Source organism: Bos indicus, chromosome X (genome assembly GCF_029378745.1).
Source record: "Bos indicus isolate NIAB-ARS_2022 breed Sahiwal x Tharparkar chromosome X, NIAB-ARS_B.indTharparkar_mat_pri_1.0, whole genome shotgun sequence".
Lineage (NCBI taxonomy): Eukaryota > Metazoa > Chordata > Mammalia > Artiodactyla > Bovidae > Bos > Bos indicus.
This window is the reverse complement of record NC_091789.1, coordinates 147,420,311-147,444,483: the sequence shown is the minus strand read 5'-3', so window position 1 is coordinate 147,444,483 and position 24,173 is coordinate 147,420,311. Positions and strand designations below refer to the sequence as shown.

The 24,173-nt window shown below is 50.5% G+C and overlaps 1 protein-coding gene across 4 annotated transcripts in view; it reads right to left on the bottom strand.

Annotated features, from left to right (window-relative positions):
- The window catches only part of PUDP (pseudouridine 5'-phosphatase), a 66,535-nt gene that overhangs the window by 22,450 nt on the left and 19,912 nt on the right, over positions 1-24,173 (bottom strand). For 3 of the 4 annotated variants that reach the window (XM_019955982.2, XM_070783771.1, XM_070783770.1), the window contains exon 2: positions 12,956-13,174. In XM_019955982.2, coding sequence (XP_019811541.2) covers positions 12,956-13,174 — 219 coding nt within the window. Of the gene's footprint in view, positions 1-2,861; positions 7,836-12,955; positions 13,175-24,173 lie in introns of all 4 variants that reach the window. The other variant, XR_011565185.1, reaches the window with a different exon arrangement.

Here is a 24,173-nt window from a genome sequence, read left to right as displayed (position 1 = left end):
GCGCGGGGGTGGGGCGGCAGAGTCGGGGCTTGGTTGATGGAACCACCCGGGGAGAGAGCAGACACCACGCCATCCTGGCATAGGGTTTGCCGCAAGCCGACCTCCAATCCGAGCATTCCTGGACACGAGGCTCGGTCCCTCCTCATCGCAGCCCGCAGGGTGGAAGGGAGACCCTTCTCCTAGACAGTGACAGTGCCCCTGCCTGGGAGGGGACAGGCTGGCACCAGCGTGGCACAGGCCACAGGGGATGCCTTCAAGGGCGGTGGGTGCAGTGGTGGGCCCCGAAAGAGACGTCAGGGTGTTCTGAACATGAACTCACCTGGGACCTGGGTCTGAGCAGAGGTGAAGGTCCTCACCCCTGGGGTTTCTGACCATGAACTGACCTGGAATAATGAGGGTCTGAGCAGACGTGAGGTCCTCACCCCTGGGGTTTCTGAACATGAACTGACCTGGGACGTGGGTCTGAGCAGAGGTGAGGTCCTCCCCACTGGGGTTTCTGACTGTGAACTGACCTGGGACAATGAGGAGACCGTCTATGCGGAAGTGAGGTCCTCACCCCTGGGGTTTCTGACAGTGAGCTGACCTGGGAAGAGGAAGGTCTGTGCAGAGGTGAAGGGCCTCACCCCTGGGGTTTCTGACTGTGAACTGACCTGGGACAATGAGGGTCTGTGCAGAGATAAGGGTCCTCACCCCTGGGGTTTCTGACCGTGAACTGACCTGGGACAATGAGGGTCTGTGCAGAGATAAGGGTCCTCACCCCTGGGGTTTCTGACCGTGAACTGACCTGAGACAATGAGGGTCTGTGCAGAGGTAAGGGTCCTCACCCCTGGGGTTTCTGACTGTGAACTGACCTGGGATGAGGAGGGTCTGTGTGGAGGTGAAGGTCCTCACCCCTGGGGTTTCTGACCGTGAGCTGACCTGGGACAATGAGGGTCTGAGCAGAGGTGAGGTCCTCACCCCTGGGGTATCTGACCATGAACTGACCTGGGATGACGAGGGTCTGTGCAGAGGTGATGAAGGACATTCAGAATGAGATCAGCCCTAAACCCAGTGGGAGTTCCCAGTTGGCTCAGCGGTAAAGAATGTGCCTGCCAACGCAGGAGACACAGGGGATTCACGTTGGATCCCTGGGTTGGGAAGATTTCCCTGAAGAAGAAAATGCCAACCCACGGCAGTATTCTTGCCTAGAGAATCCCATTGACAGAGGAGCCTGGCGGGCTATGGTCCATGCGGGTCGAAAAAGGAGACTGTATGCGCCTGAGCAACGCACACATGCACTCAGCCCAGTGACGTCTGCCTTCCTCTGCTCCAGCTGTTGTCGTGCAGCCCCATCGGCCTGGCTGCTGTGTAAACACGGAAATCTGTTTCTCACAGGTCTGCAGGCTGCAACCGAGACCAAGGCACCCACTCAGGGTCTCCTGAGTGGGCCCTCTTCCTGACTCACGGCCACCTACCCCGTGTCCTGATGTGGGGGGTGGGGGGAGCGAGCTCTGAAGGGCCTCTCACTGAAGGGCGCTAATCCCATTCCTGGGGTGCCACCTTGATGATCTCACCACCCCGCAATCAGGTCACCTCCAAATACATTAACACTGTGGGTCAGGACTTCAACTACATGAACTCAGAGAGACCCACAGACATTCGTAACAGCAACTAGGGCCCTTAGTAACTGGTGTCCTCACAAGAGGAAGGGCAACAGGCACAGAGAAGCCACGTGGAGACAGAGGGAGGCGGCCACCAGCCCAGGGACGGACACCTGGAGCCACCAGAGGCTGGAAGAGGCGGGGCAGACCCTCCCCTGGAGCCTCTGGAGGATCCTTGGCCCTGGGACGACTTGACCTCAGAACAGGACTTGACTTGAAAACAAGATCTTTGCAGATGAGAAGTAAAGGATTCTGAAATGAGGTCATTTGGATGAGGGTGGCCCTAAATCCCACAATACGCTCCCCATAAGACACAGAAGAGACACATGGACACGGAGGAGAAGCCACGTGGAGATGGAGCTGTAGACAGGAGGGAGGCAGCCACCACCAGCCCAGGGATGGACGCCTGGAGCCCCCAGAGGCTGGAAGAGGCGGGGAGGAGCCTCCCCTGGAGCCCCTGGAGGGACTGTGGGCCTGCCTACACACTGACCTCAGCCTTCCAGTCTCCAGGACTGTGCCTACATAAATTTCTGTTGTCCCAGGACACCACATCTGTCGGTCATTGGAATATCAGCCACAGGAAACTGATGAAACGGACCCAAGGTAGGAGCTTGAGGTGGAGACTAGAAACAGGGGGCCGTGATTATGAGAAGGAGTCGTAGTTCATGACTGCAAATACAAACGTGTGCTGGCAAAATTTTGACAAACAGTTAGCCCTCAAGCATAAAGCTCAGGAAAGAAAGAGAAGACACACAGACACACACAGGAACAACAGGGGAGCACCGGTTCTCGGCAGCAGTAGGGAGAAGCCCCCGGAATCTCCAGCTGCCACCTTGGACCCCGAGACCAGGTCTCTCTGCTAGAATGACAGCCAGGAGGTGCAAGGGGGTGGCAACTTACAGGAGCAGGTTCTCAGAGCAGGGCTCCAGATGACGGGGACAGAGTGAAGGGACAAAGCAGGCGATCAGACAGTTAGCCCTATGAGGCAACTGGAAGCACAAAAAAATATGGGAGACCCCCGTAAGTTAAATGATCACTCAGGAAAGGAGAGCTGCTTAACCACACAACCAAGCAGGCTTCGCTCAGTTCAGTCGCTCAGTTGTATCCGACTGTTTGCAACCCCCTGGACCGCAGCACGCCAGCTTCCCTGTCCATCACCAACTCCCAGAGTTTACTCAAACCCATGTCCATCGAGTGGGTGATGCCAACCAACCATCTCACCCTCTGCCGTCCCCTTCTCCTCCCGCCTTCAATCTTTCCCAGCATCAGGGTCTCTTCCAGAAGTCAGTTCTTCGCATTAGGTGGCCAAAGGATTGGAGCTTAGCAGCAAAACCACGCAACAGAAGCAGGAGACTTGCCCCCAAACAATAAAAGGGCAGTGGCATGAGACCCACATCCCGCCCAGTGAGCTCAGTGACTTAGTCATGCTCTGCCCACATGAAAAAACAACTCTGTGAAATAGCTTGACCATGCAAGACAAGAAAACTCCCCTGCCCAACGTGGAGGAGGAGCTGATGATGGAAGCGTGACATCTACTCAAGAATGAGGAAAAAGGTGGTCTTCTCCTCCTCCCTACTTTTCTTTTGATTATAAAACTGTGGCTGGCCAAGTTCTCGGGGCGTGACAAGTCTTGTCCACCTGCTTGTGAGCCTCACAGGCGTCTTATTCTCATTAGCCACGAGTATCTACCACTCTGCTCTCTCTGAACTCCTCTCTGTGCTGAGACAGAAAGGACTATGGTACTGGAGCTCTTCAGAGCCCCCCCACCCCGCCCCGAAACAACATCCCAACCGTTGCACTGACACCTCTGCCCCTTCAAAGAGCACCCTGAGCAATGCCTGGATTTCAACATCATTGTGGATTTCTAATCAGTTGCTTTGGAATGGCATGACCACAGGCTATGAGCTCACATTCCAGGGCAGATAAAGGGGATAACCTCCTGCTGACTCACCCTGAGGGCCACTCTCCTTTCAACTGTGGTGTCTGACTCTTTGCGACCCCCTGGGCTGTAGCCTGCCAGGCTCCTCTGTCCCTGGGATTCTCCAGGCAAGAATACTGGAGCGGGTAGTCATTCCCTGGGGATCTTCGTAATCCAGGGAGCAAACCTGAGTCTCTTTCATCTCCTACAATGGCAGGGGGGATTCTTCACCACTGGCACCACCTCAAGGGTGGATCTTTCTGACTCAGGGATCCCGCATTGCAGGCAGGATCGTTTACCATCTGAGCCACCAGGGAAGCCCCCCTCAAGAGTGGGGTGGGTGGCTCAGGGGCATGGCACAGCCTGGAAGAGGACTCTTCCTATGAGTCGGCATTGCCTTTGAGGGGTGCGTTCTCCAAATCCTGCCCTGCGAACAGTGCAGCTCTGCTCGCTGGAGCCCCTGCCAGTCAGAAGCCAGCTCTGAGCATCTGTGGGCAGCTTACTTAAACCTCGCAGGACTGCAGAGCATCACCTGGGAAGTGCAGGTGCTAAAATGACCCGAGGCTGACACGCAGGCACACGTAAGAACACACAGAGGACCTGACTTCTCAGCTAGTCCCTGACACGCCTCAGGCTCATAAAGGAGACTCACCTCATGTACAAACCAAAAAAAAAAAAAAAGAACCTGTCTCTTCCTATAAAAGTTGCCAAGCAATGTAATTTAAATATTTCAGGATTTTCATTCTATGCATCAACTGTTTACTTGATTTGGATGTTGGTGAATTTTTTTTTTAGTTCCTTTTTTAGTCCCTGACACGCCTCAGGCTCATAAAGGAGACTCACCTCATGTACAAACAAACAAAAAAAAAAAACACCTGTCTCTTCCTATAAAAGTTGCCAAGCAATGTAATTTAAATATTTCAGGATTTTCATTCTATGCATCAACTGTTTACTTGATTTGGATGTTGGTGAATTTTTTTTTTAGTTCCTTTAAGGGATGTGTGTGTGTATACACACATCACACAGGTATCCTAAGAAATGTCCTAGAAGGAGGCATCCTGAATGGCTCAGCAGCGTGCGCATGCTAAGCCAATCCAGTCGTGTCTGACTCGTTCTGACCCCGTGGACTGCAGCCCGCCAGGCTCCTCTGTCTGTGGGATTCTCCAGGAAAGAATCCTGGAGTGGGTTGCCGTGCCCTCCTCCAGGGGATCTTCCCGACCCAGGGATCAAACCTGGCAGGAAGGTTCTTTACCGCTAGCACCACCTGGGAATCTCTGTTAAACAGTAAGTAATGGGGTTTCCCAGGTGGCTCAGCTGGTAGAGTCCGCCTGCAATGCGGGAGACCTGGGTTCGATCCCTGGGTTGGGAAGATTCCCTGGAGAAGGGAAAGGCTACCCACTGCAGTATTCTGGCCTGGAGAATTCCACGGACTATATAGTACGTGGTTTAAGAAAGAGTCAGACACAACTGAGCGACTGAACTGAACTGATCTTGTAAGACCTGAAATTTATTTGTATATAAGAAAAAAAGATGAAGACATTTTAGTCAACTCTACGACTGGACGGACACGAGTTTGAACAAGCTCAGGGAGATGATGACGGACAAGGAGGCCTGGTGTGCTGCAGTCCACGGGGTCACATGGAGTTGGACAGGACTGAGCAACTGAACTGAACTGAGACGCATGGGTCCTAGTCTGATTATGGACTGCGTGGAGAAGGAGACGTTTCTTTTGTGTCTCCCTGAGCACCCACTCAGCAGCAGCTGCACGTAAGGGTTAAGTAAAGGAAGAGGAAGTTACAGAGGGACCCTGAGAAAGCGAGTGCCTTCTTGCCAGGGTGGTGGAAGGTGTATTCACCAAGTGGGGTGGCGGGAGATGGTCATGCTGGCTGACAGCCATGGGGAACTAAAGGTGGAAGGCAGATGAAGAACAAAACAGAAAAGCCAAAGGCAGACAGGTGGAAACAGACAAGAGGCTCAGGCACCGGGCCTAGAAGAAACAGGCCCAAGTGGACCGGGCCCGGGGCGCCCCCCAGGGAAAGTGCTGCCCACTGGGTGGCTGCGCTGTAGTCTTCAGGGCGCTCCCGAGAGCAGCGTCAGTGAATCCTGAGCCTGTCCTGGCGTGAGGGACTTCGGAGCCCCGGTGAGGACCTGTCCGGGTCAGGCCTGTCTCCACCTGGGACCTGTCCCCACGGGCAACACCCAGGCGACACTCCACGGTGGCGGTGGACCTGCATTCCTCAGGGGCCCATGTCACGGGGCAGTGCCTCTGGGCCAGCAGTGCTGGGCGGGGCCTTATCCCCGTCCCCTCCACGGGCCCGAAGTCACGTCCTGGGCTTTTCCGTGGGAAATCCCCAACCCCCACCCCCAGGGAAAAAGAGCAGGAAAAGCAAAGAGCCACGGCAACAGCAGACCTTCTTGGGGGTTTCACACCATTAAAAACCACAGACTTTATTTACCGGCCTTCCGAACCAACTTACTCCTGCTTAAACGATGCCAAAACACATTACCGTCATACACCTCCAAGAACCCGCGACTGAAGCAATCTTCTCCACAATACGGTGCAGGTGGACTTTCCTAGTGGTTCAGGGGTGACAAACCCACCTGCCCACGCAGGGGTCAGGAGTTCCAGCCCTGGCTGGGGAAGAAAGACCCCACAGCCCGTGAGACAACTAAGCCATAGAGCTCATCCTCAACAAGAGAAGCGACACCGCTGTGAGAATCTCGCACACCACCATCAGCAGCCTCTGCTCGCCTCCGCTAGACAAAGCCCACACGCAGCAACGACGACCTCGTGTAGCCAAAACTAAAGAGATCATTTTTTTAATTAAAAAACAGTAATTAAAAAAAAAAATACACTGGAGGTTATCAGCACCCTTCATGGGGAACACTGTTCTGACGGTTTCCTTACATTCCATGTCAAAATTTTTCCTATGTAAAACCACATACATTTCAAAATATATATATATATATATATATATATATATATTTTTTTTTTTTTTTGGTCAAAAATTTTTGCCACTGTTAAGAAGATGTCTATTCTCAGAAAATAATTAGACCCTTGGCTGACTTACATTCTGTTTCATCACTAAGGGATGTGGTAAATGCTTACAGGACATACTGGACAAAAGTACTTCTGTCCTGATGGCAGGAAGGGACAGTCAGGGAATTTGGGATGGATGTGGACACACTGCTGTGTTTCACATGGAGAACCAACAAGGACCTGCTGTCCAGCACAGGGAACTCTGCTCAATCCTCTGTAATTACCTTATGGTTTCCAGAGCGGAGGATGGGGGAAGGGATAGTCAGGGAGTTTGGGATGGACATGGACACACTGCTGTGTTTAACATGAAGAACCAACAAGGACCTGCTGTCCAGCACAGGGAACTCTGCTCCATGTCATGTGGCAGCCTGGATGGGAGGGGAATTTGGGGGGGCATGGATACATGTACATGTACGGCTGAGTGCCTTCACTGTCCGCCTGAAATCATCACAACAGTGTTAATCAGCTATACCTCAATAGAAAATAAAAAGTTAAAAAAAAAAAAAGTACTTGCCTCCTAGAACATCCACGGCCGATTTTAAAGAGAGGTGTCCACAGCTCATGAGGAGGGAATCAAGTCACTCATGCCTGGCCTCCAAGCCGCACAGGCCAGCCCGACCCTCCGGGAGGCGGGACCCAGGCAGAGCCGCCCGCACCTCATAATCAGGGGCCGGTCACCCTGGTGACGGCCCAGGCCGACCTCCTGCATCACTATGGCAGGGCCTGTTTCCCAGGATGCTGGAGTGGGCTGCCATTTCCTTGTGCAAAATGAAGGCCGTGGGATTCATAAAACACCCTCTCTACAGACAGGCTCCTTCCTCTCATGGGCTCAAGGTGCCTGCCCCAGCTGGAAATGCCCCGCCCCCCAAGAAAACACCCGAAGAGGGAAGAGAAATGCAAGTCAAGGGCTCCACCTCGATCATCCTGAGCTGCATGATGGAGTCAAAGCGGCAAGGGGACAAGAGGAACACCTGATCTGGACAGACGGCAGTGGTCTGTTCCTGGCTACCGTCACCGCTCCCTGGACTCCAGACCCGGGAGGCTGCCTTTCCGGTGGGGCTCGGCTTTGGCTCACATAAAAGAGGTGCTGGGAGGGAGGCGGCACAGATGGCAACTCGGGGGTGCAACACGTCTCTCTGAGTAGAAACTAGATCTCTGTCCTTACCGTGTCTGTGACTGGCATGAGATGTATGCAGAGACAAGAGTCTTCCAGGCGACTTCAGCAGGACTAAACCGTCTAGGAAGAACAAGTTCTCATCTCATTTCTACACTGGAGCTGGTTTTAGGGTTCCGTTCTCTTCAGTGATTACCCAGGATGAGGTATCATTTACATAATATCTGGTCACTGGGAAAGCCAAGATGAGGATACTACATGGACTGGATCACCAAATAGACTCCATAATATAGACTTGATGGCATTCCAGCCAAACTACCAGGCTAGCTGCAGAAGACATCGTTTTCTTGGAATTGTAGTAGAATATATCTCAAGTATGGGCTTCCCTGGTGGCTCAATGGGAAAGAATCTGCCTGCCAAGACATGGATTGGATCCCTGGGTTGGGAAGGTCCCTGGAGAAGGAAATGGCAACCCACTCCAGTGTTCCTGCCTGGGCAGGCCCATTGACAGAGAAGCCCGGTGGGTTATAAGCCATGCGGGTATCCAAGAGTCGGATACAGCTTAGTGCCTAAACCACGACCATCATGTCTCAAGTATATCTTAAAAAAAAAAAAAAACGACACAAAAATTCTGGAAGGAAAACCACTTGAAAGGCTTGGGTGGATAAAGAAGAAAGAGGAGATTTGCGTGCCTAAACCAAGGGTGCTTTGTATGTTAAACAATGCAAGAGACTCCATGTCAAATACAAACAATATAGACTTAGCTGGATTACTGAAGAAAAAAAACAAAAACCAGGCTTATAAATACAATCAGAAATGAAAGCAAGGACATTAAAACCAACAGCACAGAAATAAAAGTGATTCAAAGAGAATAATGTGAGAACCTGTAAGCAGACACACTGAATAGCCTGGAAGAAACAGATGAATTGCTAGAAATATACAAGCTATCGAGATCAAAGCAAAAGAAAGTCTGTTCAAACCTCTATGTGTTATGGAGATTAATTCAGTAATCAGAAGCCGTCCGACAAGGAAAACAGGACCAAACAGATTCACCGGAGAATTCCACCAGACTGTAAAGAATTACCACCAACAGTACTCAAACTCTTCCCCACAATTAAAAGAGGACGATATACTCCCAAGCTCATCCCATCGGGCCAGCGTTACCCTGGCACCAAAGCCAAAGAAAGAAATGACAAGAAACTGAGGCAAACACACTCAACAAGATACTAGCAAACTTATTTAAGTAGCACATTCAGAGGATTCTTCTACACTGTGAAGAAGGGGGATTTATTTCTGGAGTCTCGAGGACAGTTCAACATACAAAAATCAACGTGACACACCGTGTTAACAAAATGAACAAAACCCAAAGGATCATCTCAAATGAGGCAGAAAAAGCATTTGGAAAAAACTCAACACCCTTTCATGATATAAACACTCAAACCAGGAATAAAAGAAAAGTACCTCAACATAATAAAAGCCATACATGAAAATTCCATAACTAACATCACACTCAATGTTAAAAGGCTGAAAGCTTTTTCTCTGCAATAAGGAACAAGAAAACAACGCTTTCTCGTCTCACTTTTATCTCACACAGCACTATAAGTCCTAGCCAGAGCATCTAGGCAAGGAAGAGAAATAAAATACATCCACATCAGAAAGGAAGAGATGAAGTCATCTGTTTGCACATGAAATGATCCTAAACGTAGAAAACTCTAAAGATTCTGCACGTATACATAAGACCATAGCACTATTAACAAACTTCAGCAACACTGCAGATGACAAAAATCAACATGCAAAAGTCAGCTGTATTTCCACACATTAAACAAGGAAAAATCTGAAAAGAACATTTAAATAAACCCACTGACAAGTGCATCAAAGAGAAATAGAAGAAGGTGAAAGTCCTGTAATGCTGAAACTACAAAATACTGCTGGAAGAAACTGAAGAAGACACAAAGAAAGGGAAACACTTCCCAGGCTCATGGGCCGCAAGATCTGATCATCTTTACAGTGCCCACAGTACCCAAAGTGGTCTACAGATTCAGAGGAATCCATACCAAAATCCCAAGGCACTTTTTGTTGAAATACAGAAATCAATGCCAACATTTATATGGACTCTCAGTGGAACCTGAATAGCCATACACCATCTTGGAAAAGAAGAACAAACTTGGAGAATCTCACACTTCCAGGTTTCAAAACATATTACAAAGATATGGTAATCGAAACAGTTTGGTGCTGACATAAAGACAGACATATAGACCAATGGAATAGAATAGAGAGCCTGGAAATAACTCTTCACACATGCAACACCCAGGTGATCTTTCAACAAGGCTCCCAAGACCACTCAACGGGGAAAACGACAGTCTCTTCAACAAAGTGTGTTTTGGGAACATGGATATCCACTTGGAAAGAACAAAGCTGGACTCTTATACCATATACAAAAATTAATATAAGGTGGATTAAAGGCCGAAAGGTAAGAGCTAAAACTACAAAATTCCTAAAAGACAACAAACAGAAAGAAAGCATTAAGACATAGGATCTTTTTTTTTTTTTTTAAACTCTTGGCTATGACACTAAAAACTCAAGCAAGAACAGAAATAGTCAATGGGAGTACATCAAACGTAAAAAGTTCTGGGTATCAAGGAACACACTCAACAGAGTGAAGAAGCAACCTCTGAAATGGGAGGAAATATCTGCAAACCATGTAGCTGATAAGTGGGTTTGTATTCAGACTTTATTATATGAAGAATTCCTAGAACTCAACAAGAAAAAAAAAATCAAAAAATGGGCAAAGGACTTGAATAAACATTTCTCCAAAGAAGACACACAAATGGCTAAGAGCAAGAAACAACGCTCTATGTCATTAATTATTCAAGAAATTCAAATCCAAGAGATAATGGCTTCACACACATTAGGATGGTTCCTATCAAAAAGAGAGAAAATAACCAGAGTTGGTGAAAATGTAGAGAATCTTGAACCCTTGTGGACTGTTGGAAGAAACATACAATGACACAGCCAGTCTAGAAAACAGTCGGGGGACCCTCAAAACACTACAAAGGGAATCACCTTATAATTCGATAATTGTGTTTCTGGGACTGTACCCCCCCCCCCAAAAAATAAATAAAACCAAGTTCCTGAAGAGGTATTTCTATACACATGTTCACAGCAGTGGTTTTCACAGTAGCCAAGAGGCAGAAGCAACCCAAGTGTTTATCGACGGATGAACAGATAAGCAACGTGAGGTCCATCCACACAATGGAGTATGATTCTGTCTTCAGAGGGAGAGAAGCCTGTCGCACGCTGCACGTGTGGAATGAGAGCGCTGACGAACCTCGAGGTTGGCCACAGGAGGGCAAACACTGAGGATCTGTGCACGTGCGCTCACTCAGGCAGCTCTGACTGTGGACCCCATGGACTGCAGCCCGCCAGGCTCCTCTGTCCACGGGAGTCTCCAGGCAAGGACACGGCAGTGCGGTTGCTGTTTCCTTCTCCAGGAGATCGTCCTGACCCACAGACTGAACCTGTGTCTCCTGCACTGCTAGGTGGGCTGTTTAACACTAGCGCCATGTGAGATACCTAGAGTAGTTCAAATTCACAGAGACAGAAAGCAGAAGGGGAGGTCCCTGGAGCTGGAGAGAGAGAGACAGAGGAAGGGATGGAAGTTAGGGTCTATTGGGTACACAGCTTCAACTCCACAAGGTAAAAAGTTGAGAGAGATGGATGCTGTTGCTGGTTACACAACCGTCTGAACGTTCTTAATGCTCAGCTGGCACACTCAACAATGGTAAGATGATAAACTTTTAGCCAAGAACTTCTGTGACGTTTATTAATAGCTGTGCTTCCATCACTGAAGCTTGTCAGCATCCCCACGTGTGCAAACGGCCCAGAAAGGCAGCTGGTGAAGGGAGTGTGTGTCATGGTGCTTGTGCTCATATGCCGAGGTACGTGTGTGTGTTCACATGTATTTCCGTGACATAACGTGTATATGTGTGACATAAGTGTGTGTGTGTGTGACGTGTTTGTGTGTGTGACATATGTCTGCATGTGTCTAACGTGTGTGTGACATTCACGTGTATGTATGTGTGATGTACAGGCGTGTGTGTGTGTGTGTGTGTGTGTGTGTGTGTGTGTAATCCAAGAACAGCCCACACGGTTTCTTTGTAATACCAGGCAGCAGTAATAGCAAGGTCCTTTCCAGGAAACTCACTAGTTCCAGGGGATATTCAATCTGCCCCTCTGGATATATGTATAAATGCAGATAATTACATGTGTTTCAAAAAATGACCATGACTCATGTTAATACCATTTTGAATCCAAAATTACTGCTCTGACTGTAAACTTTTTTCTCCCTGAGCACCAAGAATTCTAAAGACTGAGTAATTCACCTTTCTTCCTAGAAGAATCTTAAAATAACACTCCATTTTTAAGCCATTTTGGTCCCTGTAACCTAGAACACTCTTGACCTCCTCACTTATAGTAAGAAATAGCAGGCAGTTCTGTTGTTCCATCTTCAGCTAACAAGCCCCAGGGGAGAAAAGTCATCTTAGCTCTCAAAGGAAAACAAGTAAAGGCCACACAGACATGTTAGAACTGAATTACACCTTTAACTCTTAAAATAAGTGTTTTTTAAACTTCTTTAGGGAGATTTCGCTGCTTGCCTATCATCAACATGTTCAAGTTTGCATAGCTGCTGTAACATGAATTCTCTGATTGTGAAAAGCAAAAGCCACCTATTTGAAACTCGGAAGCAATTCTCTCAGGAATGTGATCTCTAGGTCACACTGACATGAACAAAATGCAAATGTTTTCGGGTCTCAGGAATCCGTGAGAACATACATTAAGGAAGCTCAAAAACGACAAGCACATGATGCTGCCGTCCTGTAGTCGCTGAGTCACACCCCACTCTTTGGTGACCCCATGGACTGTAGCCCGCCAGGCTCCTCTGTCCGTGAATTTTCCAGGCAAGAACACCGGAGTCGGTGGCCATGCCTCCTCCAGGGGATCTTCGCCGCTCCGGGATCGAACCTGAGTCCGCTGCACTGGCGGGAGGGTTCTCTTCCACGGGGCCACCCCGGAAAACCCACAGCACGTGCCAGCATCCTCCAACGTCTCTAATGAGTCCCTCGGAGCCTTACCAGGAAGGGCATCTTCCGAGTTCTCAGGGAAGAGGAGAACGCTAGCGCGCCCCCTGGCAGGCTGAGTGAGACCTGCCGCTCAGAGCCCCAAGCGCACTCCGGGGACCTCACCTGGCATGAGCGCGGCCGTGGGGAAGACCTCCTTCAGCTTGGCCTGGCTCACCTCCACCAGCTCCTCCGCGGACATCGGAAGCTGCAGCGTGTCTCTGATCAGCTGGGCCGCCTCCAGCGCCTTCTTGCCCATCACCAGAGACTTCACGTCCCAGCTGTACTTCTTCCCGTAGCGCCCGCAGATGTCCTCAAACACAGCTGAGTAGAGCCGCTCGGTATCTGCAGAGACGAGGGGGCCGAGATACAGCGGCGTTGAGGGATGTGTTCACGGCGCGCAGAGCCCGCGTTCAGAGCAGACAGCTCTCGGGAGGGGGGCCCGTGGACATAGGGGAAACGCTGGCGGGTTTGGAGACTCAGACGGTGCCCCGGCGGCCTGCCCTCTGCTGCGCTGGAACCTTACAGGGTGGGAGGGAAAGGAAGTCTGTCTGTGCGCAGCTGCGTCCAATGCCGCGCTCCTGTGGGCCGTGGACCGCCAGGCCCCTCTGTCCGTGGGATTCTCCAGGCAAGAATACTGGAGTGGGGCCCTCCCTGGTGGCTCGGTGGTGAAAGAATCCGCCTGTCAATGTAGGGAACATGGGTTCAATCCCCCATCTGGGAAGATCCCACCTACCTTGGAGCCACTAAAGCCCTGAGCCACCACTAACCGAGACTGGGCTCCAGAGCCCGGGAGCTGTAACTTCCTGAGCCCTGTGTCGCAACTACTGAAGCCCGCATGCTCTAGAGCCTGTGCTCGGCAGACAGAGCCCACGGCAGTGAGAAACCCACGCACGGCATCTACACGGAGGCCCCCCGCTCTCCGCAACTAGAGAAAAGCCTGCGCGGTAACAGAGCTAGTACAGACAAAAATACATTATTTAGACTAAAAAAAAGAATACTGGAGTGGGTTGCCATTTCCTCCTCCAGGGGATCCTCCAGACCCAGGGATCGAACCTTCGTCTCCCACACTGCCGGCGGATTCTTAACCGCTGACCCACCAGGGAAGCCCCGAAATGTCTGCGTTATGGTTCAAGCGTCTTTTCCGTTGACAGGCACATTCTGCTGAGCCTGACCACTACTGAGACTTGGCGTCCTGATGGAGCACCCGCGAGCGTGCACACTGCAGCCTGTGTGCAGGGCCTGCACCGCGAGGGACCGACCGAGTGCTCCGCGACCCCTGCAATCACTCCGGCGGGAGCGGGCGGACGCGGGTGCGGCTCTGAATGGAGCCCCTGCGTGAGCACAGATGCCCGCCTGCACCTCCCAGGAGGAAGGCACAAGTCCGGTGCTCTCCATTTCCGCCCCCCACCCGTAGCAGTCCGGTCGTGCAGCAGTAGCGGCAGGGGTTCCCTGCAAGGTAACTTGATTCTACACTTTGCGGCGAAGTGCACGGGCCCCGGAGACCACCCCCAGCCACCCCAGCCCGAGGCAGCATCTCCAGGCAGCTGACCTGCCCTTCCCGGCCCGCTCTGCTCTGGTTGGTCCTTCCTGCCTGCAGCCCGCTTCCTAGGAAGGGGCCCTAGACACTTGGCCAGTGGCGGCAGGACCAAGCCTTGGACAAGGAGCAGCAGCACAGAACGGCTTTGCTTTCTCCGATTTTCAAGGCAAAACCACGTATAGCTGCGTATCAAGTACAAACTCACCTTCAGTGCTTTAACTATCTGCTGCTAAGCCACTTCAGTCGTGTCCGACTCTGTGCAACCCCATAGACAGCAGCCCACCAGGCTCCCCCGTCCCTGGGATTCTCCAGGCAAGGACACTGGAGTGGGGTGCCATTTCCTTCTCCAATGCATCAAAGTGAAAAGTGAAAGTGAAGTTGCTGAGTCTTGTCCGACTCTTAGTGACCCCATGGACTGCGGCCTACCAGGCTCCTCCATCCATGGGATTTTCCAGGCAAGAGTGCTGGAGTGGGGTGCCATTGCCTTCTCCGTTTAACTATCTGGGTCCTTGCTTTTCTACCATGGGCTGGATATGGGGAGACAGTGGGAGGGGACACCGTAAGAGACACATAACGAGCAGATACCTTGTAGCTCAGTCAGTAAAGAATCCGCCTACAGTGCAGGAGACCTGGGTTTGATCCCTGGGTTGGGAAGATCCCCAGAAGGAAATGGCAACCCACTCCAGTATCTTTGCCTGGAAAATCTCATGGACAGAGGAGACTGGTGGGCTGCAGTCCATGGGGTCGCAAAGAGTCAGACACGACTAAGCGACTAACACACTTAACTTACGAAGCAGCTCTCAGATCTCCATTCTGGTACACACCTGACTGCTCTCGCTCAGGCATGACCCCGGGGTTGGGTGACACGTCCCAGTTTTGGTTCCCTTTCTGGTACAAAGGAAGGTGAGACTTAAAGACAAGTCCTCCTGGGCTCCTTGGTGGAGGAAGCCAGTGTTTGGATCGTAACCTGAGAGGCTCAGATTTCTTCCAGAAGCCCCCCTGCATGTCATCTCTCTGAAAAAGTCCCGGCGGAGAGGGAAGGGCTGGCCCACGCCTCTGGGGGACAATGAGGAGGGGTGGCCGTATCGAATGCTCGCTCACATCCCGCTTCCCTCAAGACCGGGAGGGCTCTGCAGGTGTGCAGAGGCAGGGCCTGGCAGGCAGCCTGTGTATACTTTGCTTTCTTCCTGTGAACACTTTTCTTCCAGCAGCTGGGAGAGAGAGACTAACAAGACAGTGCAGGCACTGAGCGAGTGAGAAACTACCGCTGGGTTTGGAAAGCACGCAGAGTGCCAGGAAAAACAGCAGAGGCTGGGCGAGGAGCACCACTCGGGACTCGCCATGAGCCAAGTGCAGGAGGAAGAAATGAGCAAGAGAAACGACAAAGTCTAAAGATGGAAAAGAGCTGTATTCTTTTAAAAGGCGTTACACGCTCTTCCTCTAAAGCTGGTGCTTTTCACTTACAAGGCCTAGAACAGGGGGATTATAAATCTGCAGAAGACTCTGCGGTCACGTAACTCTTCTTCACAATGTAGATGAAAATCACGCCAAACCTTCGGTGAGATAATCAAGGATCTCAACACACTGTCAAACTCCTCCAATCTGGCAAAGAGTATACCAGCAGACGACAGCGTACAACCAATGACAGGGACAGTGCTTTGAAGGGAAAGTTCTCCCAGAAGCCAAAATAAAAAGGAAGCAGTGCGCTTCTCTGGTGGTGGTGGTGTTCAGTCTCTCAGTTGTGTCCGACTCGTTGCAACCCCATGGACTGCAGCACGCCAGGCCTCCCTGGCCATCACCAACTCCTGGAGTTTACTCAAACTCATGCCCATTGAGTCGGTGATGCCATGCAAGCATTTCATCCTCTGCCGCCCTCTTCTCTTCCTGCCTTCAATCTTTCCCAGCACCAGGGTCTTCTCCAATGAAGTCAGTCTTTTTCCTGGTGGCTCAGAGGTAAAGCGTCCACCTGCCAATGCCGGAGAAATGGGTTGGATCCCCGGTCTGAGAGGATCCGACTCAGCCCGTGCCCTACAACTACTGAGCCTGTGCTCTGGGGCCCGTGAGCCGTGAGTACTGAGCCCACATGCGCCCCCACCACGGAAGCCCAAAGTCCCCAGAGCCTGCGCTCTGCAACAAGAGATAGGAGAAACCTGAGCACCACAGCTACAGAGCAGCCCGTGTTCACCGTGACTACAGAAGAGCCCACGGAGCAAGGAAGACCCAGCATAGCCAGAACTAAACAAGATCATTTAAAAATAAAAGAATAATTCAAAGGAAGGAGCGCACAGCAGCCGTGCCCAACCGTCCCATGCACGCACGGCCTCCAAAGCTCCGGGCTCTGCACCTTGCTCCTGGGTTATTTTTCACGGGAAGCTCGCGCGTGGTCTGCAACGAGCCACAGCCACACAGGGTGCTCCCCTCCGCCGGTGTGCTAAAAAAGTACCGCACGTACACCTGGGCCTCAGTCCTGGGGGCAGTAAGGAGAGACGACACTCAGGCAGCAGGTGAACAGGCCAGGTGGGCAGAGACAGGAGGGCACTGGATGCGGGTGTGAACCCAGCCCAGAGGCCCGGGTTTTCCTCACGAGCTGCAGGCTGGGCCCCCAGGTGCTGGGGTGTGCACTGACCTTTAGGGTCCCCGAGCTGTTACCACAAAAGGCCTCAGCACGCCTGATCTCCTCTCCACTTTGTCTGGGGCTGAGGTTCCACTGCGCGGTACTGAGTCCAGCTGATCACAGAGGACGTATTTACACGTGTTTACCCCGGCCTCTGAGGACGGCATCAGCATGTGTTTTGCCCTATGAAGATGGGAAGGAGGGAGGGCAGTCCGCGCTTATAATTCAGCTGGACGACCGGGACTTGCATTGTTTTAGAGCGAAACACCCCAAGCAGAGGCTCAGTGACCAGCATGCAGGGTAAGACCTGCTTCCTCTGCACACCCCGACTGCTTCCTCTGCACACCTCTTCCTCTCCGAACCACACCGGAAGGAAGCAGACATGTCCTCAGCCTCCCTCCCCGACCTGGGGTTTCTTCCAGGTGGGTGGGGGCCACAGGGAGCAGCCTCTGCCCGCAGGCCGGGGTGCTCCCGAGGACTCAGGTTGGGGGCGGCGGGTGCTCTGGGGCCAGCGGCCTGGGTTGGAGGCCTGCTCTGTGGCTGACCAGCAGCTGGGAGCTGGGGACCTGTGCTCAGGGCCCAGGTGGGGCCTTGGCTAACCTCTCTGTACGCTGGGGGTGCAAGAACAAGGATACGCCTACTGGGCGTCTGTGTCACCTGAGCGGGGAATCTGTGCCGAGCCCGGAGCCCTGAGCAAAGCGCCGGCACCAGCGTCACCGGCTGGAGCCCCTAGGGCAGGAGGCAGGGGCTCCCAGAGGGAGGTTAGGCATCCTCTGGGAGATAACAGGAAGGCAGTTAAGGATCTGCTGAGTTAACAGGAAGGCGACAGCAAGGAGATCCCACCAGTCCATCCTAAAGGAAATCAGTCCTGAATATTCATTGGAAGGACTGAGGCTGAAACTCCAATCCTTTGGCCACCTGATGCGAACAGCTGACTCATTGGAAAAGACCCTGATGCTGGGAAAGATTGAAGGCGGGAGGAGAAGGGGACGACAGAGGATGAGATGGTTGGATGGCATCCCCGACTCAGTGGACATGAGTTTGAGCAAGCTCCGGGAGTTGGAGATGGACAGGGAGGCCTGGCGTGCTGCGGTCCATGGGGTCACAAAGAATGGGACACGACTGAGAGACTGAACTGAACTGTGAGTTAACAGGAAGGCAGTTAGGGATCCTCTGTGAGTTAAAAGGAGGAGGTTAGGGAGCATCTGTGAGTTAAGAGGAAGGCAGTTACGGATCATCTGGGAGTTAACAGGGGGGAGATTAGGGATCATCTATGAATTAAGTGGAAGGCAATTAGAGATCATCTGTGAGTTAAGAGGAAGGCAGTTAGGGATCCTCTGTGAGTTAACAGGAGGGTGGTTAGGGATCCTCTGTGAGTTAAGAGGAGGGCCGTTAGGGATCCTCTGTGTGTGAAGAGGCAGTTATGAGTTCTGCTTTCTCCCTGTCCACGACAGCTCACACACGGCTCCTGCAATGGCAAGGGCCGTATGATCTGAGAAGTTAAGAGTTCCGTGTTCCAAATGTTCCATTAAAAAAAAAAAAAAAAGGCAGTACCCATTGGGAATCCATTCACCAAAGTTTCTATCACATGTTCCCAGCACATCAGACTAGCTCCACAAATATGTGTTAACAAACTGCCCGACCCAGTACCGACACAGAACGCGGTCTGCCCAACCCCGTAATCCATGTCTCCTTGCAGCCACCTGACCCTCCACAAGCCAACCCTCGCATGTTCCCACTCGCTGGTAGGACCCCACTCCCTAGCTAGCTCCGTTCACCTCTCCCCACCAGGTAATAAATACACAGGGTTTTATCAGGCACCTGTTCCGTGAGACCCACTGAAACAACATATGAGACACAAACATCCTTGCGAGCTTAAATACATACTCAGAGATTGCAGTTAAAGGCTTTCATGTACTCAATGAAGCAAGAAGTAGATGTGTTTCTGGAATTCTCTTGCTTTCTCTATGATCCAATGGATGTTGGCGATTTGATCTCTGGTTCCTCTGCCTTTTCTAAATCCAGCTTCTACATCTGAATGGCTTCACTGACGCAGTGGACATGAGTCTAAGCAAACTCTGGGAGATGTTGAAGGACAGGGGAGCCTGGCATGCTGCAGTCCATGGGGTCGCAGAGAGTCAGACACAACTGAGCGACTAACTGAACAGCAACGGTGACTGCAACTGGAAAGCTCCCTGATGTTTGTTGTCAAAAAAAAAAAAAAAAAAAGGAACAGTTACCTGGGGAGGTAGAGGAAGCTTTGCAGAACGAGTGACTGAAAGGCAGTATGTACATCAGAGTATTTTTCTCCACTGAGACCCAATGATACGTGGCCCTTTGCTGACCCCAAGGCCCTGGGAGTTCAGGAAGTCCTCTCAGACCTTGGAGTGGTGGCAGACGGTGTGTCAGACGCCGCAGAGAGGGGCCCGGTGTTCTGGGGAGCAGAGAGAGAAAAGAGGACGGGGAGGTCACGGAGGCTGCCTCCACCAGACAGCGCTCACGGCCACGCCCGGGACACTCTCGTGTTCCCTCCCGGGGCCGCCAGCTCCGCGTGTCATCTGCGCACACGGAAGAGACGGGAGAAGCGTGTCTAGTCCGTGGAGTTTAACCTTTACAGACGCGCTTGCCTCAAAGAGCCAGCAGCTTCCTTGTGTTTAGGAATGTAAGAGACCTAAATGAGTAGTTAACAAGCGTGAAATGATGAGTCCCGGTAATATTTGCTTCAAATTAGGAGCTTGCTTGCTCTCAGAGGTTTTGAGAACAAGTATTTCAGGGTGTGATGGACTGTTTCTTGTGGCTGCAAGCTAGCCAGTTTCCAACTGCGAAGGAGTAACAATAAACGCAACTCTTTTAAATGAAGATTGGTAATGATTTAACTGAGTGATCTTTTCTCAAGTGAAAGTTTTGATTAGCATTTAGTATGGTTCAGTGGAACGATCAACCACCTCCTCTAACAGATGTGGGTATGAGTCAAGAATTATTTTCTTTTTTTCTCGCATAATCCGTAATAAAGTTTAAGAAAATCCATCAGCACGTCATTTCGTAGGGGGCACAGCGGGTCCAAGGACAGCCGCTGGGCACGAGGGTGGAGGACTCAGGAACGGTGCCATCCTTCTGGGGCTCCTGAAAAGGACTGGGCCCCCGTGGCAGGCTCAGGAACGGTGCCGTCCTTCCACTTGGGGCTCCTGAAAAGGACTGGGCCCCGTGGCAGGCTCACGTGTGGGCTCTGGTCACCAACTTACACACCAAAGCGTGTTCAGAAGGTACAGCGGAAGAGCATGTTCAGAGTACGTGACCCCCCAACCACGCAGCCCACAAAAAACAGCAACAGGCAATGAACTGACAGTCAGTGATTCTCCAGAAAGGCTCCTCAGAAGGCCAAGAAACCACTACTAGAGTCAGCTTATGGTTTTTGTATCTATTTCTCTGCTCGTTCAGTCAAGTCGCTCAGTTGTATCTGACTCCTCGCATCCCCATAGACTGCAGCATGCCAGGCCTCCCTGTCCATCACCAACTCCCAGAGTCTACTCAAACTCAGGTCCATCGAGTCGGTGAAGCTCAGTCAACAGTATTTTCTATACTTGAACAGAACTTATCAGACCCAAATTTTAACCTGAAGGTGGCATTTAACCCAAGAATCATAGTAAATTTTTACTGTATCTTTTGTTTTGGAAAAGATCAAGCAAGATTTGCAAACAGTTGAGTATGCAGTGTGTTTTACACACTTGATTCATTACCCAATCACCAATCCAACTATTTCCTTGGCAATCTTTCTAAATTATGCAAAGTTACTTTAAAATGAGCTGATAGATGGTGATGTGATAACAATTTCCCCCGCCCCCCCAATCCTTAAAGTGATGGTTTATAATCAGGGTGATTTTGCCCTTGGGGGACTTAAAAGACAAGATAAATGTGTTGTTTGTTTGTGGATCATTTTTTTAATCTGATTTAAAAGACAACTGCAGTAAAGTAAGTAAGTTACAAGAATGTGAAGTGCAGCACAGGAAATAACGACATTTTATAACTTTACATAGAGTGCAGTCTATACAATTATCAAATCCCTATGCTGTACACCTGAAACAATACTGCCAGTGAACTAACCCTGCAATAAGAAATGTGGACAGAGCAAAGTCTTCTCTACAGCAGAATGCTAGTTAATAAATACAGATTGATGGTGTGTGATCAAAAAAGAAAGAGAAAACAAGTAAGATAACCATATAGGTAAATCCTTTATCAATAATGGCACTATATGTAAAAGGTTACATACAAATTAATGTAAAGACTGGCAGAACAGATTAAAAATGAAAAACCACGTGACCCAATTATATACTGTCTACAAGACACACTTTACCAGGAAAGGTGCAAAAAGCTTGAAAGTAAGAGGATGAAGATATTAAATGCACAAGGTAACCAAAGAAAGCCACACTGAGCACATTAAACAAAGCAGACTTAAGACAAACGTTTCTACTAGAAACAAACAAAAACTCAATAGAAGCACTGTATAAGGAGAAAGGGGTAATTTAATGAAGAACATGCGACAACTATAATCATGTAAGAAACTTACAACAAAGTCACAACACCTAAAACAAAAACTGACCAAACTGAGGGAAGAAACAGGTGTCGACCACAGTAGCTGGAAACGTTTAACGACACAGTTTCAATGACGGACAGAACAGCTGGACTGAAAATTCACAAGGAACACAAGACTGGATTTAAACCTCTACAGGTAAAACTCTATAGCTGAAGACTATAGATAACTACTGCTGCATACGACTTAACTACTTAAATACCATAAACCAACTGAATTTTATGACACTACGGAAATGCTCCACCCAAACATTACAAAACAATGTATTCTTCTCACACTCACAAGGAAAGATGATAAGCTAGGCCATTAAACAAGGCTCAATACATCCACAAAGGATCAAAATCATGCCAAGTATTTCCCTGATCAACAATGGAACAGAATGAGAAATCACTCACAGAGGGAGAGCCTGGGAAATTCACAACTCTGTGGAAGTTAAACAAATACACACCTAAATGGTGTGTTGTGAAAAGGTAAAATTACAAGGGATTTATAAGATAGGCTGGGAGGAAGTAAAATACAAATGCAACACACCAACAGCTGTGGCATTTAACAAAAGCAGTGCTTGGAGGGAAGTGGAGGGCTGTAAACGCCTGTAATAAAAAAAGGATGGTTAGAGGTGAAGCACTGAAGGGCTTGAACACAAGGAAGGAAGGCAGGGTGCCTCTAGAAGCTGGCAAAGCAAGACTCTGCCCTGGAGCCTGCTACAGAGGGAACCAGCCCTCGACTTCAGCCCAGGGAGACTGGTCTTGGACTTGTGACTCCAACAACCACAAGAAAGGGCATCTGGGTTGTTTTTTAAACCAGTGAGTTTGTGGCATTTTGTTACAGCAGACCCAGGCAACTAACACACACTAAAATCCACTAATCCATCCATCCACCCACTTGTCCACCCATCCATCCATCCACCCATCCAACCACTAATCCATTCAGCCATTCAACCACACACTTATCAATCCATCAATACATCCATCCACCCACCCACCCACTCATCCACTAATCCATCCATGCACCCACTTGTCCACCCATCCACCCACTAATCCATTCAGCCATTCATCTACCCATTATCCATCCATCCATGCATCCACCCACCCATCCATTCACTAATCCATCCATGCATCCACCCACTGATCCATTCAGCCACCCGTCCATGGACACTTAGGTGGTTTCTGTTTCCTGCCTGTTATGAACTGTAACAGTGGGAAAGACACCCTGTTTTAAGGGGAAACCTCTATCACTCGCCATGTCACTGACGTCTCCTCGGGGATCACAGCCCTGAGTCACGCGCCTCGACCCTCCGTTTCTTCCTAGGCAACCTCACCTTCATCACTGCCCTCACCTGGAGGATTCTGATGAGCACCGGATGAACTGACATGTGAAGAGCACTGAACGCCATTCTGGAAACTCACAAGATTTGTTTTTCTCTGGAAACATCCCAGTCTTTGCAGATGTGATGAAGTGAAGGGTCTGAGATGAGGTCCTCCTGGATGAGGGAAACCCTAAATCCAATGCCAGGGCCCTCATAAGGGACAGATGAGCAGAAACACAGCAAGAGCCGCAACTCCTGAGCCTGCACTCTAGGGCCTGGGACCCACCACTACTGGGCATGTAGCTGTGAACTACCGAAGGCCGCATGTCCTGGAGCCGATACGCTCTGCGGTAAGAGGAGCTACCACAATGAGAAGCCTGCACACCGCAACCAGAGTAGCCCCCCCGTCACTCCAAGTGGAGAAAGTCTGTGCACGACAACAAAGATCTGGTGCAGCCAAAAAGAAAAGAACGTGCAGGCTGTCACCAAAGTGGGTCTGAAGAAGCTGCATAAAAGACTGACAGAGAACAGGAGTTCTTTCAAGGTGTTGCCCTGAATTCATGTGTTGAGTGGGGTCTATCCATCAATCCCTGCTAGCTCGGGAGTCATTTGAATGCAACACTTCACCTTGAAACCCAGAGACGTGCAGTTTTTTAAAGCCCTCCTTTCCCACCCAGATCAACAGCTTCCACTTCTTTTCAAGACCTTCCTTCAGTGGCTGCTCCTGTTATCCCAACATTTTCATCCTTGCTGTGGGTACAGTGGGTTGAATTCCCCATGGACTGGATCACGCGTGGTGTATGCATTGGTACGGAGGCAGCGCCAAAAGCACTTTTAATTTAGTACAGTGCAAAGCGCTGTGGGATCTAGCAAGAGATGGAGAAAGGTAAAAAAAGGATGCAGTTCTTCTCCTTTGAAGATACACAAGCCACTGTGTCACTGGCGCTATTTCTTTAGCTGCTCTGTGCGCTTCCGTTTACTTGTTTTTTTGGTGTGGGTGGGGTAGAAGACTGTCAGAGAACCCAACTGGAAAGCGATGACAGGAGGAAGACTGGGGGAAATCACACGGTAATCGTGGTGTCTCAGCTACCAACAGCACAGTTCTGGGCATCCACGAGTTGCCTCCCTGGCCGCAGTCTGCCTGGGAGATCTGTCCGACGCCAGTGCAGCTCCCTGACCCCTTCCCGGCATCAAACACCCTACATTTCCGCGGGGGATTCGCTCGCTGCAGCTGCCATGACAACGCACCGAACGCTGGGGGGCTTCAACAACAGGAAGTTACTCTCCACCAGCCCT